The 19239-nt window shown below is 43.2% G+C and overlaps 1 protein-coding gene across 1 annotated transcript in view; it reads right to left on the reverse strand.

Moving 5' to 3' along the window:
* Positions 1–19239, reverse strand: part of MAML2 (mastermind like transcriptional coactivator 2) — a gene marked incomplete at its 5' end in the record, with an annotated part of 207499 nt that overhangs the window by 52739 nt on the left and 135521 nt on the right. Inside the window, one exon of the mRNA XM_082277717.1 lies at positions 10217–11665. Coding sequence (XP_082133843.1) covers positions 10217–11665 — 1449 coding nt within the window. The remainder of the gene's footprint in view (positions 1–10216; positions 11666–19239) is intronic.

The following is a 19239-nucleotide window of genomic DNA, read 5'->3' on the forward strand; positions in this document are numbered from 1 at the left end:
AGCAAACCAAGCAGCGAAAGCCAGGTAGAGTACAACAGCTAGGACTGGAAATGAGACACCCAGATTGTTTGGATTTGCTCTGGTTCAGTTGATTCAGCAGATAAACAGTTAATGCCATTAGTGAACAAATGGCAGCGATCAAAAACCAACAGGAAAAGGCCACCACTTGCCATAATGTGAGCAAAACTATTGCACTGAATGCCCTCCCTGCTGCGAAGTGGCAGCACTAGATAAAAGCAAACGGAAAAAAGAAGTATTTTGGAAAAAAACCTCTCCCTGCCCCAAATACATTTCTTCCTGCTGGAAATTTTTGAAGTCCAGTTATTACTGTTAAGCCAGGTTTGTTCACAGGAAAAACAGAGAATGATGGAGCTGAAGAAAGTCTCAATTCTCAGCCTGTGAAATACTCATAAGACCCACTTTAGTGTTTGTGAATCCCATGGGGCTCATGAGGTCTGCCACAGGGAGAATACTGTGAAGAGAGACAGGTAGGTTCATACTTAGCATGCTGCAGAAAGGGTTAAAAGTGGTCAGTTCATCACTCTTCTGTGTGGTGCCTTGGAAGTTTTCACAACACCAGATGTGTGAAAAAAAAAAGAAGAAAGCAAGCCCAGTGAACACCAGTAGACATCCTGGTGCCCTGGAAGCAGTTAAATTAACACCCAGCAGGGACAAATTTGCAGCTTTGGGAACAAGCTTAAAGTTAGTCTGTTTTCATTCCTGGAGAGAATTTGCAAGTGTATGACAGTGAAGTACAGCCTGGGAAGGAGCAGGCAGCTTTGGATAAAGGATGGATAGCCAGAATTTGCTCCCACCCTCCCTCCTCCCACTCTGTTTTGCACTTAGGCTGTGAAGCTCCCAATACTTCTGCTAATCACTCTGTCTTCCCATGCCTTTTACCAGTTCCAGTAGGAAAAAGAAAAGCAATTCCTTTTTTTTTCCTTGTTCTAGCTGAAACCAGACAAGACTGGAGTCACCCCAGCAAAACCTGTTTTAGCTGGGATTGCAGTTAACAGTCCTTCGGAGAAATCTAGTTCTGAAATGGATAAAGTTGGATGCTTTTCTAACCAGAACCAAAGCATTAAATCCTTTAGTCATTCATCACTCAGTTGGAGCAGGGCTGTGGCCCGGCTTGCAACCACTGCAAATTACAGAAAAGACTGGAAAAAGAAAAGTCTGTGAGGATCTAACCCATCTTTGCAGAATTACAGAAAGCCCTCACAGTCCCTCTCGCTCTTACAAGTTACATAACACATTGGATCCTCAAAAATACCATCTTTCCTTGTTTTCACACCTTGGTTATTGCAAATATTTTGGCAGCAGTCAATCATGGGGAACTTTTCAACCAAGGTGGATTACACAGCTTCTTATAAAGGCCTGAGAAGACCAGTCTCCATCGTTCTTCCTCGTGTATATCTTTGGCAAGGTAGGAAGAAATTTGAAGCCCTGAAACAGCCATCTTAGAGACCTGATTGATGCCCCAAGCTTGTCAATGTTTAAGAGGCATTAGAAGCTGATAAAAATTTTGGTCAGTCCTGATTTGGTGAGGCAATTAGACTACATGATCATGGTAGCTCCCTTCCAACTAAACTGTTCTATATGTTCTATTCTGTTCTGTTCTGTTCTATAAGTTGGTTATGCAATGGCTGCACTTGCAGCTGGAGATGATGGAGGAGCTGTAGGGTCCCCTGAAGGAAGAAAACTAGTGAATGGGTTGTACTAGTTGCTTCCCAGTGGGGCAAACATGCTGCTTATGCTGTCTCCCTGACTGATGGAGACTGACAGGATGAATAGCACAGCCTGAAATGTGTAGTGTGTCCTTAAAGCTGGCAATTTGAGGGGCTCAGGGCTGCATTTCCTGCCCTGTCCTGAAGACTTCCTGCAGATGCTTTGGGAACTCCTGGAAACAAAGCCCTTACGCTCCTCCACTTTTTCCTAGCATAGGATACAGAAACAGTTTTTAAGTGTTACCAGCCTTTCACTTCCCCATTGCAAAGACTGTAGGTTCTTGTCCCCTGAGCATCAGTAGCTCCTATTCTGCCCCACTTTCTCCCACACTATATCCCACCCTTTGATCCCTTGTCCTCCTCTGCCTGCACACAGTCTCACTCTCAGCTTTCTCCTCCCAAGCTTCCAATCCTTCTCACTCATTCCCTCTCATCCAAGCCCTATTTGCACTCTGTATTACTGCCTTCCAGGCTTCTTCCTACCCTCAGACCCTCACTCTTCCTGTGCTTCACTCCTTCACTCCTCTCACAGTCTCTGTCCATTCCATCCAGTTGCCCTACTCTGGATCCAGTCCCATCTGGCTGTTTCTTTCCCCTGTACTAAACTCTCTGCTCCCTGACTGCTTCCATGCCCAGTCTCCCTCTTGCAGCCAGCCACCTTCCACTTCTTCTCCAGACACTCCCTAAGCTGAGGTTCCCCACCACCAGCTACCTGAGGTGAGTTTAACAGCGCACTGCTGCTGGCAGAAGCAATCCCATCTCTGCTTCTGGCCTCCAGCTATGTGCTCCTGACACTTCCCTCGTGCCGGCATTGGCTTTGCCTGACCCCATAAGCTGAAGAGAACCTACACAGAGAGAAAAAATATAGTTCTCTGCTGGTCTTGTGAGAGCTCAGACAAGTGCCAGAGCTAGTGCCAGAAGAAGTGGACATTAGGCTGGGGTGGGGAAGAACTTCTTGCCCCTTTCTGAAGCTTCCAGTTTTTAGATCAGCTCTTCCACCCTGTGAAACCTCACCTAAGAGAGTCGAAAGACTCTGTCCTCCCCTTCTTTTGACATATTGCCACACAGCTCAGTGTGAGAAAACAAGTCTGCACATATCTTTCAGGAAGAGCAGCAGAGCTGGGCTCATGGGTGCTCAGAGTCTTCTGCAGAGAGGTGATCCTCCACTGTGTGCCTCGCTTGGGTACTCTGAGTATGCCTTCCTCACTGGTTACATAGGAGGCTTAGGGGGTTAACATTAAATACAGATATCTGGTGTGAAAGAGAGGGTTAAATATCCCTCCTTTTATTCAACTCCTGTGTTTTCTACTGATTCACTGGGTCTGGTTCAACTCCAGACTCTGTCAGAGGATTTTTCTGCAATGGTAAGCATATCCAACAACTCCAGTGGATTGATTATAATGGCTTTGAACGACATCTTCCTTCTCTCTTTCCTCAAATACACAAGAATATATAAAATATACAGTAACATTTCCTTCATCTCAAGATTTGGCTGGCTTGCTTATTTAGATTGTAAATTCTTCAGGGCAAAAACTGTCTCTTACACTGTATGTGTACATTACCAGAAACAGGCATGCAGCAAATGAAGCAGGCAGATGGTTCTGGAATAGTTCTGTTGGAGCATCTGGCTGATTTTCTGGAACAGCATTGCATTCAAATGGTAAATTCACCCGTGAAAACTCACATTAAAGGAACATTACTAGGTCTGTAGCTGTCTTAACAACAGTCATCTGTGGCCTGGGGCAGGTCTCCACCATAAAAACACCGGCACCAAAAGTGGCTGAGTGGAGGAATAAATACTTGCCATTAAAATATTCCTTCATTTTGAACCCCTAGAGAGACAAATTACTGGGACTAAGCACTCTTGAGCACTTTGGGGAATTAAAATAACAGGAAGACTCTAGGGAGAACTGGGGCTTGTTAAATTTTTTTTGTTCCTTGACTTCTTGAGGTATTCATAAATTGCCTACAAACAAGTAAGAACTTACAGGAAAGGGTTTTTCACCATGCCAGCTCCAAATGGCTGTGGAATTATATTGTTTTTCCAGGCTGCCTTTCCAAAATCCCTGCAGGAAGTTGACTCAGGGCTTGACTCTGGCCTCAGATGCACACACAGCAATAGCAGGAATCCTCACTTCAACCAGGTAAGAAGCTCTTAATGACATCATAGCTTTATGGACAAGTTCACAGGTCAAGATAGACTAACTTGCTCCTTAGCAGAGAACCAGACCTGAAACATCCTTAGCCCCTTTTTTTCTGGTCAGCATGACATCTTCACAGTTCCTTATCTCAGACTTGTCCTGTTACACTTCCTTTCCAGTTAATCTAGTAAGCACAAACTCATGTCGTGTCTTTGGTGATGATTCCTCACTTTGCCCTACCACCCCGGGCCTGTAAACTGTAATCTCAGCCACCAGCAGTGTGCATCTTCTCAGTTGCCATTTACTCCTTGCAGCCATCACCATCTTCTCCTACGTACACACCCAGTGCCTTGGCTGCCCCCTCTGCTTTCCTTCCCTAGCCCATGTCTTCCAGGTGGGCTGAAGCAGCCAACAACCTTACAACCTTACTGTACCCTCTGTCTCCCCCCCACATCTGAGACAACTGACTGAGTTATGAAGGGTCTCTTGGATCACTGCAGTTCTCAAATCCACATCTCGAGACCTGCAGGTAGGGAGAAGTTCATATCTATCAAATTCTTTCCATAACACACATCTTATCTTTGATCTCACAGTAGTCAGATCAATGCTTTGAAACAGGTGCCATTTTTAATCCGAGTTTATACAGTTCTCCACAGAATGACATTTTACCCTCTCAGTGGACTTCCCAGGCACTTTCACAATGTTAATATATAATGAATGAGACTTCAAGTGTGCTGACATTAGTGAAGAACTCATCCAGGGAAGCTCAGTGATGGTTTTCATTGGTACCTTCATGGAAGTACCTTCAAAAGGCAGTTCAAAAGAGACCTCAGGAACTATCTCATCTACCTCCCAAATCCCCAAATCAAGAAGCATTTGACCATGGCTAATAATCTACTATTCTTCCAGTGTAAATGCTTTATGGAGAGTTCACGAAACCTTATGGAACCTGGAATGTCTCTGAGACTTTGAATTACAATATCCTCAGGGACTGACTGTCCACAGCGTGACTGTGTATGTGTTTTGTTCAGCAAACTGAGCATGAATGATATAGGGCACCACCAAGAAAACTGTCCATAATGACAATACAGGAACTTATGACATATTCTCTCTGGTTTCATTCTCATAAATCAGCTATGACCGTGCAATTGATGGTGGCTATTGGGACATACTCAAGTTTTTATCCAGAATATTTAATTCAGAAGTCCTTGTACGAGGGAATGTGACCAAAATGGAGCTATCAAGAAAAGCTGTCATCCAAATATTATTTTTATAGAGAGGATTGAGAGAAAGGTCACATTGTTATTTTCTTACACTGTGGAACATTTTCTATTATTACAGATTCCAGAAGCCTGGAATCGTTATTTATGATCTAAGTCAAATTCAAGTCCTGGTTTGTACCAATTACCAAAAGCTACTCCAGGTTTTCTCTCTTCATTTCACAAATATTTGTAAAATAATTCCTTCACACTTGAAAACAGAGAGGTTGCCTCACCAAAATGTGTTCTTCTTTTCTTCTGTAGTGGTAAACACAGAGGTTTAGGAAAATACTCTTTTTATATGAATCATTTAAAGAAGACACATTTTCTTTGAGAAATTTCAGGGGCTAAATTAGAAATGTAAGTTAATACTCAGCAGTGAATGGTAACAAGAGTTTTTTATATCTGCACTTTCAAAAAAGACATTAGTTCTTTTGGTCCTGGTCCTTCTTCCTCACATAGTACCCTAACTATCTGAAAGTTTAATGTATACTTAAAAAAAAAAAAAGTAGAGGGTTATATCCTGCTTTCTACTATGCTGCTGTAAGTTCAATTACACTCTCCTGAAAATAAATGAAATTTCCCTGGGTTTACACTGGACAAAATGAGAGGAGAATCTTTCTCAGGATCTCTGCAGAGCTGCCAGATTAATTGAAATACCATCTCTGTCCCTTGGAGATATTTAAGATGATGAATACATGTTAAGCCCTGGGCATTGGAAGGGCTGGTGTAATGGAATGGTTTGCAAGGGGGGGTCACATCAGCACCTGGAGCTTCTCTGTGGTGGCACATCCCCTGGTGCAGTGCTGCTAAGTGGCCTTTCTCCAGCCAGATGCATCCATGCTGTGTTCCTGGATCATGGAGCACCTGGATGGCCTTTGGACACAAGCTGCAAAACAGAAAGTCCTCCTGGAGAGAGCGTGAGGCAGGAGTCACGTACTGGGAATACGTGCTAGGAGCCGGTACTGGAGAAGGGACTGCTCGGTATTCAGCAGGAAGGAAGACTGGTTGGACATAAAAGGAGCCTGTTAAGTCTGGTAAAGAAAATGATCTAAGGCATGCTCCAATTAGGGCAAGCAAGGGCAAATACCACCATCACCACCCCTTAAAGTGCGACTAATCACAATTCTTGGGTTACTGAAAGAGAAAATAGAGACTTGAAAAAGGAGAAGATGATTCCATCCTCAAAGCAATTCTGAAGGAACAAGGACTAACAAGGCTCTGAGCTTTCCACAAGCAAACACTGTTGTGGCGTGTATCTACACTGATGTTTCCAGAGCCTTAAAAATATGGACTACTGGTTGTTCATGTAAAGTGTGGGGTGAAGCTCTCACGATCCCTTGTGTTATCCTTGCCTCCAAAGCCAAGACTAAATAGGACACATGCCCACATGTAGCAGATGGAGTAGCCTTGCTCCATTAGGGTTCCTGTTCTCATGAGCTCAGCCTCCTATTCTCCCTTCCCTTGAGCAAATGAAGTTGAATAAAAACAATTGGAGAAAAATTCAGCTTGAAATCCTTGAGTTTAATTTGGCTTTAAGTCAAAACCAGAAGGGGATGAATAATATTTTATTTATTTAGTAGATACAGGCTTTTTCTCCTTTTCTTTTCTTTTCTTTTCTTTTCTTTTCTTTTCTTTTCTCTTTTCTTTTCTTTTCTTTTCTTTTCTTTTCTTTTCTTTTCTTTTCTTTTCTTTTCTTTTCTTTTCTTTGTTTGGCTTTTTTCTTTTACTTCTTCACAGAAAACTAATGGATGTTATTGAACAAGCATAATGGCTGATCAAAAACTTTGAAAATGTGTGTGGAATTTCTTGGACTTGTTAAAAACATCAATTCTTCTGTTCAAAAACCTTAAGTCTTTCTTCAGAAGCATCTTTCACTGACTGGACTCTATTCCTTCAAAAGTGAAAAGTTAGGCTTCTGCCCAGGCCCAGTTACAGATTTTCAGCCAAGGTTCTGTAGAAGTATCACAAACCTGATTAAACCTGTATAGAATTTGGAGCTTCTAATTATTTCCTAAACAAAGAGAGTGTTGAATTTCTATGAGTTTTTTCATGACTATGTGTATGTTGCATTCCAATAGACAATAGAAAAGGAATCTTTCCCAGAACAATGGAGAATAAAGGAGAGAGGCAAACAAACCCTTCATTCAGATCAACCTTCCAGGAAACCGAGATGATTTCCATCATTTTTATGACTTTTCCCTAGAGGCAAAAGACATCTAATTAGCAAATCCCTCTGTAAGTTTGTTTGACACAAAGGGAATATGACAAGCAGAGAAATTATAAGCCTTACATTTCCAGTTAGCCAGTTTGAACTGATAAAACCAAGCTCAGATGGATTTTGGGGATCTTAAAGCTTGGGGATCAAAAATCCAGAGGGTGAGCTAGTTCTGCTAAAAATGTGAACTTAGAGTGTTCCAGTCAGTGATTTCTGATGGCAATGTCACAGCAGTCCTTTACGAATGTGCCCTCACATTACCAGCTACAAAGCCATTCCAGCCAGTTGTGAGATGGTCCTATAATGATCTGAGGAGGAGTTGAATGATACCAAGCAGAATCAAATCTTGATTCCTCATGCAGAAATAGAGCATGAGTAAAATAAATATTAATCATGAAGTTAATTAGTAAATGCTGGTAATTAATCATGCATTACTTTTAATGATGTGTAGAAATCCTCAGAGGTGGGAGATGATCCTTCAGGAAAGCAGATTGTGCAGCCTAAATGAGGTGATGTCCCCATTGCTAAAATCAGCAGCAGTCGACCCCCAAGGTCGCTCTGACCTTTGTTGTCTTTACTGGAAGATAATACTAGTGCTGTCTCCTCCCCCTCTGATTTAATATTCAGACTTACGTGGCAAGCAGGCCCTGACCAAGGGGTTGATGGGCTCTTGCAGCAGTGCAGGCAGGTGCTAAAGGGTCCACAGAACTCATGAATACTGACACATAAACAGTTATGTTCAAACCTTTTAAAAACCTTGCAATTTATGGACCAGTTGTATTTCTGAGTATTGTTCCTGCAGCTACAAAATACTCTGCTTGAGAGAGACCTAATTGATTTTCTGAACTTCGTCAGCACTTTGGAACAACCACTAAGGATCTCTAAAAAAATACAGTTATGTCTCTAGAGCATAGAAAAAACAGCATCCTTACTGCAAAAGCCCTGTAATTTGTGTCTAAAAAGCTTCCAAGCTTCTCAACTGTGCTGTGGGTCAGGTAGCCATATCTAACAGAAACAGCTATGGAAAGTGGTCAAATGACAAGAAACTTTGGAAAATTAGTTTGCAGAAAGAAGTCTGTGATGATAGGCAAAACCCCTTCCTTGGTGTACTATCTAAAGTTTGGCACTCAGCAAAGTTCACTTAGGACAAGTTTCCTAAGTCACAGATCTTGTGGCTGCACAGGTGAGAAATCCCGCTACACTCATGGTAAATCTTGCAAGTACTACTAGGGCCAAGGTGCCAAGTCCCATCTTGTTGGCTGGCCTCCCTGAGCAGCAGCCCAAGAGGACACAGAGCAAGGAGCTAATGTTACTTCCAGCAGAGTTGTTCTTTATGCCTTTCCAGAATGTGACCTTGCACATTTTTTCAGAAAAACAGTAGTTTTTGCAGAAATCTTGCCTGTCTCCCCTGTGATGACAGATTGCTGGAAGGTTCATCATGGCTGAATGAAGGAACTGTTAAAATTCATGTGCCTGCCAGTCTATTAAGAGAATGGGGAAATGCACCTAAGAAGAGGGCACACAGTGGCTCAAGAAGAAGACGAACAGCTTGCAGAGACCTTCTGTAAAACAGCAAAACTGTGCTTGCATCCTGCCAACACTCATTCTACAGCATCTTTCAACAAAGCAATTTATCACACCTGCCCGTAGGTTTCACCTGGTACCTCTTGCTATGGGACTAGTTGCTGGAGAAAGTCATGGTTAGTTGGTCAGGAAATTTAAAAGACTTAAAAGGAGAAAGGTGTGCAGGCATACAACTGTATCTACTCTTTTTAAAGCATCAGACTGTCCACCCAGTTTGGTGAAGAAACTCCAGCTCTGAATGGTTTGTTCATAGTGCTACTGTCTGAGACTCCATGGAAAACTTAGGCTTTCATTTTTAAGTAGCTTCTCATAACTGTTTTCATACCTACAGATGATTTCCACACCTGTACTGCAATTCCATATCTTCAAATATGTTGAGACAAAGTCCCACCTAAACTACTCAGAGTTGCTTAAACATCCCAAAGTCAAATATGTTTTACTTGTTTTGCACTTGGTTTCCAGACTCTGGGGTACAGGGAAGTTGCACATCCTCACTTTGATTGGCAGGTCTGAAACTTGGGATCTGAGACTTGGGTGCACAGGGACTTGGCATAGCACAACTGAGCTACAACACCAGATCTTGTCAGAGCACTGTCTTATGATAACACAGTGGGAGCTAGCCACATGGAATATAATTGTAGACATATCTGTGGCAACCTTCTCCTTCATATCTAAGCATGTATTTTATCCACAGAATATTCCCAGAAGTGTGATGGGTGTTTGTAAAGCTCACAGATAAATCTTAGTTCTTCTTTGCCAAAGCGATAGCAAATGTGCAAACAGTATTTTTTGTCATATCAGTCAAAAGATATCTAAAAACAGAATTTCCTAACCCTGCCTCCCTGAGAAAAATGATGGCACAAAAATTAACATTGTAAAACATATTATCTAAGATAACATAGGAATTCGTTAAAATTTTGACTTTCAAAAGAGCCTAAATTTTTGTAAGCTAGAAAACTTAGATAGGAGTCCAAAATAAGCTTGCATCTGCCCTACTATCTCACCTTTCTGACAAGCATCTACATAACATATAGCAGTGACATATTCATTCCATTGCATCAAAAGTGTTATGAGCATGGGTTTCTTTAAATTCTTCTAAATGTGCACCCATGATACACCTGAATAGGTGCTAAACATGCCATCACCAGCTCTGCGGAAGTGCATGCTGAGAGGGTCATTAACTGCCACCAGGACACATCTCCTGCACGAACGAAGCCAGGCTGGAAGAGCCTTTTTATTACTTGGACCAGAGTGATTCTGTAACAAAGAAGGAGGAATTTGTCTTACCTGTCTGTGCTGCTGAGAGACTGGATACTGCAAACCTGAGATTGGCTGGCTTTGCTGCATTTTCTGAAGCATCATTTTTTGCTGCATTGCTAGGGTTACATTAGGTGGCCTCTGAAGAGACTGGTTTGGGAGAGGCTGAGCAGTTTGTGGCTGTGGCTGCTGTTGCTGCTGTTGCTGTGGCTGCTGCACGGGAGCTGAACCCTGTGCCTGCTGGGTGTAGTGCAGAAGGGCGGGCTTGTTTTGGGAACCCAAAACTGAAGGCATCTGCTGGTTTGTTTGCTCTGAGTTAAAGTGAAACAAAGGCTTTGTGTTGCCATGATGCTGCTCTAGAGGTGGCTGAGCGCTGTTGATAAAGTTTCTGTTGAGGTCCTGAGGCTTCTGCTGCATGATGATGTCCATGGGATTGCTCTGGGGAGTGGTTGGTTTATAAACATAGTTGTTCATCCCTTTTGACTGGTTTCCATTCACTGGCACCCCAAGCATTGCTGAGCTTTGTGGGCTGAACTGCTGCTGGCGAAACGAAGGACTGGGGATTTTCTCTTGCACAAAGGGTCCAGGGGAAGGTCCTGATGGAGACAGAGTAGACCAGTTGGCTGTCTGGTTCTGCTGCTGCTGTTGCTGCTGAATCAAGGCATGCTGCTGCCGATTGGCTGCGATCTGTTTGAGCTGCTGTGCATGAGACACCTCCTGCCAGTTAGGCAATGGCCGACTGGATGCAGAAGAAACCTGTGACACCTGTGTTTGAGGCACCGAGGGGATGGGTGAAGAGGCAGACATGGCAGTGGTAGCCATAGTGAAGGCTGGACCTGTAGAAGAAGGCCTCATCTGTGGGGAGCCCACAGGAGCCTGATTCATGCCTGGTGCATACTCACTTTTTATCACCATCTTATCCATCTGCAGAGATCTCACGGGGCCCCTCTGGCTCTGCTGCCCAAGGTCAATGTTGAATGGCTCATCTTGTTTTATTGTGGCATTTATCATATTCTCTAGCTCAACATCACTCATTGGTGGCACTGATATGTTAGTCAGTTCATTAAACAGCTCCTGAAGCTCAAGATCCATCATTTGGTCCCATGAGTCTTCCCCATATCTGTTAGGGAACATGTTCTCATGGGATGTCTGGCCGTCTAAGTGTTTGCTGCAAGACATTGTTTCTCCTGGTTCTTTCTTTACCTCTTTCAAAGTCATATTAAACATGTCATTCCCACTAGCATGGGTATTGTTTGCTAGGCTGCTGGCCTTTCTTTGTGATCCTTGCCCCACAGTCATACCTCCTGACATTGACTGGCTTTGGCAATTGTTAACGTGTTGTCCACCTTGTCCCACTGAGATATTGTCACCCACTCTTATCCTCTTAATGTCAAGGAAGGAGCTCTCTGAAACACCATTGGGCCTCTTGTTAACAGGCGACAGATTTACCACCAACTTTCTCTTCAAGGAGCCTTGGAGCTGAAAGAAGAAGAGACAAAAAAAAAAAAAAATCATTAGATGATACCGAAGAAATAATTTAATTGCTTGAATGGCAGAGGCATCAGGCAAGTAAATATTGCTTAGTCCAGAAAGCTCCTCTGGGCTTTTTTTAGTCACTGAAGTTGTGCAGAACTGTTGGAAAATGTGCTTTACGGGGTGAATCTCCCTTCCATCACCACCCTTGCCACCAGCATTTTTTGAGCACTGCTGATTCCTGTTGATCACAGGCCCTGTTCCCCTCATGGGTGTGATGAGAGAGGGAGGTAGCCAGAGCTGTAGCTGGTAAAGCCTCTCTGCTCCGTATCTTCTCCAATCTAGCTGTGCCAGACAGATTTAAAGTAGTTTTAGACAGCAGAGACAAATGAAGTAATGAAATCTGCCCTTGTGCCTATCTGGTGCTGCAGGTTTTCATTCTCCTGATTTTGGTATATGATCTAAAAGAACATTTTTGACATCCATTGAGTCCAAAAGTCCTTGAACACATTATAATGGCACTCACAAGATCAAGGCATCCTAAGCTCATGTAGGCTTATACTGGCCAGAGATGTGTATAATTAAAAATGTTAGATGTTAACTTGTTGAAAACTGAGAATGAATCCACTAGAGCTGTGACAGGTTATGTCAGCCAAGGGTCTGTCCCATGATGTACTGCCAGATTATTTCCCAAAGATGCATATTCATACATTAAGCCCTAGTTGTTTATGTTCTGAAACATCTCTTATAAAACACACAGTCCACTCAACACTGCTCTGAGACTTGTAACTCTATTTCCTTTCCCTTGAATATTTACAGCGATACTTCCATTTGCTTGCCAGCCCTGTGGGCCTACCAAAGGAAAAGAGGTTCATGGCTCTGTTTGTCTGATCTACACTCATCTGCTGTGGTTGTACACACAAATTCCCACCCCATGCACAGAAAACAGAGATGTCGCTCCCATGAGCTGAAAAGCTTGGACTTGGTACATATGCCCTCAAGTCAGATGCAGATGCCCTCAAGAAGAGTTGTTTTGAACACAGTTCATAAAAGAACAGATCACTGTTTTTTTAAAAAAACCAAGGGCAGCTGTCCTATATTTGGCCCTGTACATTTTGATCTTAGAGGTCTTTTCCAGCCTTAATGATTCTATGATTCCACGACCAAAGGGGTGTGCAGCAAGGAGCGGACACGTGCACGTGCAGCCCTTGCTGAGCCAGCACACACTGTCCCTGTTTCAGCCATGAGCAATGCCAGGAAACTAAGCAGTGAAACATGGCTCATCTTCTGCCTTTCTGTACCTGGGCAGAAGTGCAATGGCCCCAGAGGCATCAGGACAATGCCCTCTGAGAAATACCTGTGTGTGCCAGTGAGAAAATAATGCCTGTAGAAACCATGATACCTTGAGAGACTGCGGAGAGCAGAGAGAACTGAGAACTCTAATTTTCCAGTTAAGTGAGGAAGGATGATGTATGAGATCTTCCAGTCGCATTATTTTCATCATGCTGTTTCATGTGCAGAAGTCTATGGGCATGTAATACTCTGTTGTGGCCTCTATGCCCCTCAGCTTCAGGCTTACTTATAGGTAAAAGCTCTTCCCAGATAACTCCAGGTGTGAAAAATTTTATTCTGGTGTGAGTATCAATGAATTGCTTGAAAAGAGTTTAACTGAGAAATGCATATTTCCTCCAAACCCACCTATTCTTCTATTCCATCATCAGGTCACTGAGTTTAGCCCTTAAAAATAAAGTTTGTAATTTCTCTCCCTGGCACTGAAAATTCCATCTCATATCTCAAGTTACACTTCTGGCATAGCTTTTAAATCACAGATTCATGTTTTCATAAGGACAGACATGTTGATGCCTAGTTATATAAGTCCACAGACTGTGTGCCTGCAAGAGTAATTAATTGTCATTAGGTGTCCCTCACTGGGGAGCATTTTGGGTGGTCACTGCAAAGAGCACAGACTGTCTTGGGTTAGCATGTTCTTTCTGACACATGACTCACTGTACTTTCCTTTGAAATAAAAAAAAGGTAAGTTGCACTTCCTTTTACCATCATCTTTGTTGTCAATGTGTTTATTAGAAACCATTTTCGTACACCCCAACTCATCTTCCTGGGAAATGGGGAAGTCCCCAGGTCACTAGAATACGTGACTTGGCAGCACATTTTGCTTTCAGATGTGCTGCTGACAGAAAGGCTGAACAGATAATGAAGAATATACCCCCTGCATATGTATTTGTTTTATGTGGTTAATATGACTTTCTGAGTTCATTTGGGTTTGCTTGACATTTTGAAGCAGAAGAAGCTGTTTAAAAAACTCCACATTTTCAGGGCACCTGCACCAAGCTTTCTGACACATATAAAAATGCAGGTGTGACATTGTGCTGTGTGTAGTATGTGCTTTTTGCCTGCATTTGAAGTAGCTTCTAGCAGAGAGCAGGGTGAGGTGGGTGAGCAGACAGGGGTGAGCTGGGAAGTGGTTTGCCACACACAAGTCAGCAGCAGAGCCAGGCAGAGCACCATGATCTCCCAACACATCCCTTAACCAAGCACTCCCTCCCTTAACATGGGCTGGAGGACTCCTGGTTTCAGGACATCTGCCCAACTGCCCATCAAAAAGGGCACCGTACATTTCTAAAGAATAGCAAGCAGTAACTTATCACGTCTCCAAAAAACCTTGCAAACATAGCTCTTGGAATGCTGACAACACCATCAGTCAATAGACGTCCACACCTTAAAGCAGAAAAAAAAGCAAGTGAGGCTGCAAAGGTGCAGGGAACTCAGGGGACTTCACTGAGGCTGCTACAAAGGTCCTGATTTCACATCCCCCACGAGTTCAGGATATGGAGGGAGAGGGCATGGGAAGGATGTGAACAGCCCACAGGGATGAAGCCCCTTCTATCTCCTTGCACTGAACTGCTACCAATTATATGTTGGGGGAGCTGGTCTGTTTTTGTTCAGGAAGGTGAGCAGCATCCATCACAAGCCTCCCTGAATGCTGCCTTTTGTGGGGCACTGCTGCCCCAGCATTATGCCTCTTTTGTTTTCAGAAGGGAAAGGACCAGGGTTCCACCACTGAAATCTTTGCTGTTTTCGTGCAATCACGTTTTTCAATTACTGACTAAAAGTCAGTACTCAAGCCCTTTTTCCCCAAGCAAAGCACAGATTCTTCAGAAGGAAAAAAAAAAACAAACCCAACTTGCCAGATTTCAGGCTCCATCTCTTTCAATTTGCAAGCTAGGATTGATTTGGGTCAGTAAACATAATGCAAAAGTTCCTATAACACACACAGGCACATTCCTCAGATCAAACAGGCTTGCGATTACACATCTCAAACTGCTTGAACTGCGTAATACTGAAAGGCCCTGTGATGGGAAACTAGTGACATGACAGTAAGTGGGAGAGGAAGAAGCCCTCCATGCCCAGCTCCATCCCACAGGTAGGTGGGCAGCACTGGATGAACCATCACAGAATACAGGCATTTCCTGGCAGCCTGTGTTGTTGTGAGACCTTTTGCTGAGCAGGCTCTGGTGAGTCAGTGTGAGTTCACGCACTTACAGCAGCAGTGCTGGATGATTGATCTTCTGAAGTTAAAACTGAGCCTCTGGAGATCATGTCTGCGAGACAGCCCAGTGCTGCTCCTGGACAAAATGCTTGGGGACAGCGGAGAGAAAAAATCTAGAGATGACTTGATCTAAATGACCCAGTGTGATACCATGTCCTGTGCAGAGGGACATATATCGTATTTATAGGTTTTGTATTTAAAACTTATTCTGAGTCTCAAAGGAATTTAGGAGAGGCAGCTTTTTCTCTAATGCTCTCTGACACCAAACCAAATCAGCAGGAGATCCACCAAGCTAATAATTAGGGCTCGTCAAATCCTGGTATCAAAAAATTTCTCTTTTGGAAAAACAGAAAGGTTTTTGCTTCACCTTTCTTTTGGTTGAAATTTTTTACTAAATGTAAAACTAGAGGATTTTGCTGAATTTTTTTTTCTGGCTCAATTTTTTTTTTTCCAGAAAATGAAAACAAAAACATTTTTGGTGCAAAGCACACTTTGTCAATGAGAAATTTTAGAGATTGTTTTCTCCCAAAATATATCCACATCAAACAATATTTTTATCACATCATTGATGCATTTCTGACATTACTCATGTGTATTCACCTTATATTCCTTTCTACAGGGTCTGTCCAATATGGCCAAGAAAAGAATTGTCTGTGTCAGCAGGAAATAATACAGTCTATCAGGTTTCACTTCCAATGAAAGTCTAATTTTTTGTGCATTTCATACAGCTTCTGCAGTTGGACTGCCTTCAGAAATTGCTCTTTATTTCATTTAACACTGTGTAGTAAGAAGCACAGTGCTTGACAGAACTTCTAAGCTAACCATCCAGCACCTTGAGTTTCACAGCTCTCAGGACAAGTGAAACACAAGCTGTGCCTCTGAGTTGGCCAAGTAACTCCACAGTGCCTGCAGATCAAGGCCTTGCACAGAGATGTTAGTACTGTATCTGACTGTCATTTTGAAATGTTTACAGCTGGACACTTAAGACTGGGCCAAAACACCACAATGCCCCAAGGAAACTACATAGAAAACACCACAGTGTGATAGTCTTAAGTCCCCACTAAGCCTTTTACAGGAAGACATAAAAGGAAGATTCTTCCCACCTTTGTTCTCCCAGCCCTCACAATTTCCTATAAAGGTTTGCAGCTTTCTTACATTGTGTGGTGGAACAACAGGGACGAAACTCCCAAGGTGGTACAGACTGAAACCCCACACTGTGAAGCAGGCAGTGCTGCAGTGTTAGCAGTTCCTGTGGAGCAATACTTCTGATGATAGAAAAAGCAGCTTTGGATTTTGTGCTTTTAATGTAGAAGCAGCAAATGAATCCACTTTAAAGGTCCATTTTGGACTACCTAGACTTTCTCAGAATATGTGTTGACTGTATCTATGGCTGCACTGTAAACAAAATGCTCCATGTAGCTGGGGAAGCAAAAGGGTAAAGGAATTACAGGAAAAATATGAAAAATATTCAAACAATGAAAAGTTGAAAAAAAAATTCCTTCCAAAGGAGGAAAAGATGCTGAATGATACTTATTTATGCTGTGAAAGCACCTTTGCATTGCAGGGCTGGACCCAGCAAGCCACCCTTGAGGTTTAGAGCCCGATTCTGAATGACAGCAACACTCAGTATCAAAATAGTGGTTCACAGTGTTTGCTGCCAGCAGCATCACCTCCTGTGGTGTTGGGAGCTGTGCTAAGCTGAGGAGCACCTTTCCAGGCAGGGACCTGGCTCACCAGTGCAGAGGCTCCCTGTTGCAGGCATCTCCCCAGCATGCAGGAAGATCAGATGCCTCTCTCCTTGTTTCCTTACCCCTGTAGCCAAACAGGATGGTCGTGGTGACCCACACCATGGCGAGCTTCAAAGATCCAGAGGCACCCTGGGGCTGACACAGGTATGACAAGGGGCCATTGCCCTGAGATGCCATCTCTGGGGCCATCAGAGGTCCTAATGCCACAATCACACAGGCACCCTCACGGCCCGTTTCTGACTACAGACTCAGTTTTGAGGGCTCCCATTACCACTATTTCTACACACCTGAAATCTATTGGCTCTGGTTGTTCCCCCTCTTTCCCACACCCAGGAGCATCAGATTCACCCTGATGTCTCTCCTGAAGATCTCAGTAGTGTGATTCTCTTCTGAGAACCTCTCCCCAGCCCTTCTGCTCTGCACTTTCTCTGCACCGCACAAGTATATTTATTTTTAATCTTTTGTCTTCAACCGCAGCATCTACCTGACATGGCTGAGGATACAAGTTGAGAGTCTTCAGAGACATTTTAGCACTCTGAGTTCACAAAGGCCAGCCTGCAGGATGATGATGATCTGGTAAGCAACATTAATTTTTCATGCAGGACTGAGTGACAGAGTGGAGGCCCTGGGCAGGGCGCACAATGGGGAGCAGCCCTGAGAGCTGGCGTGTCCTCACAGCACCACGGCTAGGACAAAGTGATTCCTCCGTGGGTGCAAAGAGCTGTGCAGGAGTAGCAGATGATGTTTCTTGCTCCAGTCAGGTTTGCAGAGACTCAACTCCACGTGTCCTCTGCTGCCCACCCTGTGTTCACAGGAAGGGGACCAACTGCTCTCTCTGAGCCTGAGGAGGAGGAGGCACAGGTGCCTTCAGCCCCACACTGTCGGTGAGCACATCAGTTTGAGACAGCACACCTCCACTCTGCCTCACTCCCCTCCTGTAAACTAAGCATCTCCAGAGACCACCTGGACGACCAGGAGCCCTTGGATGACCAAGGTTTATGGCCATGAGAATTTTGCTCAATGCACCCCAAACCTCCCCCTGCCCATGCCTGTTCTGCTGATCTGGGTGTCTATACAGGCCTCTCGCAGTGGTGTCCTGGCTCTGGGTGATCCTTAGGCATAAGCACCACTGGCAGTAATAAAGCTGACTGAGAGGCAACACAACTTTTCCTCCCTGTTTACTGTAATATTTAGTGCCACTTAAACGGAATTTATAGCAACAAATAAGGATGTTTCTTGGCTGACAAGTATCCACTTAATTTTCATTAGCTGGGACAAGGCTGGAATAGCAATTACGATGTTAGAAATCCCACAATTTACCTTTGCTTATGGAAAAATTATGTATCTTGCCAACTGAACATACCAACCTAAAAATGCATCTATATTATTCACAGTGTACTGCCTAGAAACATAATGTCAGGGCTTTGATCCAGGTTGCTGAAGCACAATAATTATATTTTTTATGCAGATTTTACATCTGATGGATTATAAAATATCATGTCTAGTCACAGTCTTTTAGAAGAATAGGAACACAGAAAAACAATAGCATTTTAACTAGGTCAAGATTGCTAATCAGAGTGTAGTAGTCATTACTGTGTGCAAAACAAATAGGCATGAAAGATCTGTAGTTTTTATCTTGCAAGCTGTGTATTTGTGTTCTGGAGGAGTCTTTTCTGTTTTTTCTTTTTTTTTTTTCTTTCTTTTTTTTTTTAATGATCCTTTTCAACCATGAATAAATTAACAATCACTTTGTGTGAAATCTACAGAAATTTATGTCAACGTTTATTACCATGAAATGTGGAACAAAGCATAATGCAACCTGAGCTTTGGGAAATACAACTGCTTAACTGATCCTATCTTGATGAGAAGGAAATATCAAATGCATTATAAATGCTGACAAGATGATCAGGCATGTAAAAGAGGTCATCCAACACCACCCTCCACATTGTTTACCAGTTTCATAAGTCAGCTTAAGGTATTAAAAACACATACTGTCTTGCACAGGAAGCTCCTAATCCTTAAAAATGTGGCTGCTGTTATTTGATTTGCCTTTTAGAGATCAATAGCACAGCAGATTTCACCTAAGGAAAGGCTGCTGAGAGCAGTTTGGTCCTGGTATTCTGCTCAGTGCTGCTTCCAGATTGTCACTTTGTAGGCTCATTAGAGCACACATCCATGCCCACATGTGGGCTTTTGTTATCTGTCCAAGCACCTATCTCCTCTGCAACAGCCTGTTATCAAAAGTTCAGTCACTGGAGGAAGAC

The sequence above is a fragment of the Coloeus monedula genome (genome assembly GCF_965178545.1).
Source record: "Coloeus monedula genome assembly, chromosome: 3".
Classification (NCBI taxonomy): Eukaryota; Metazoa; Chordata; class Aves; order Passeriformes; family Corvidae; genus Coloeus; species Coloeus monedula.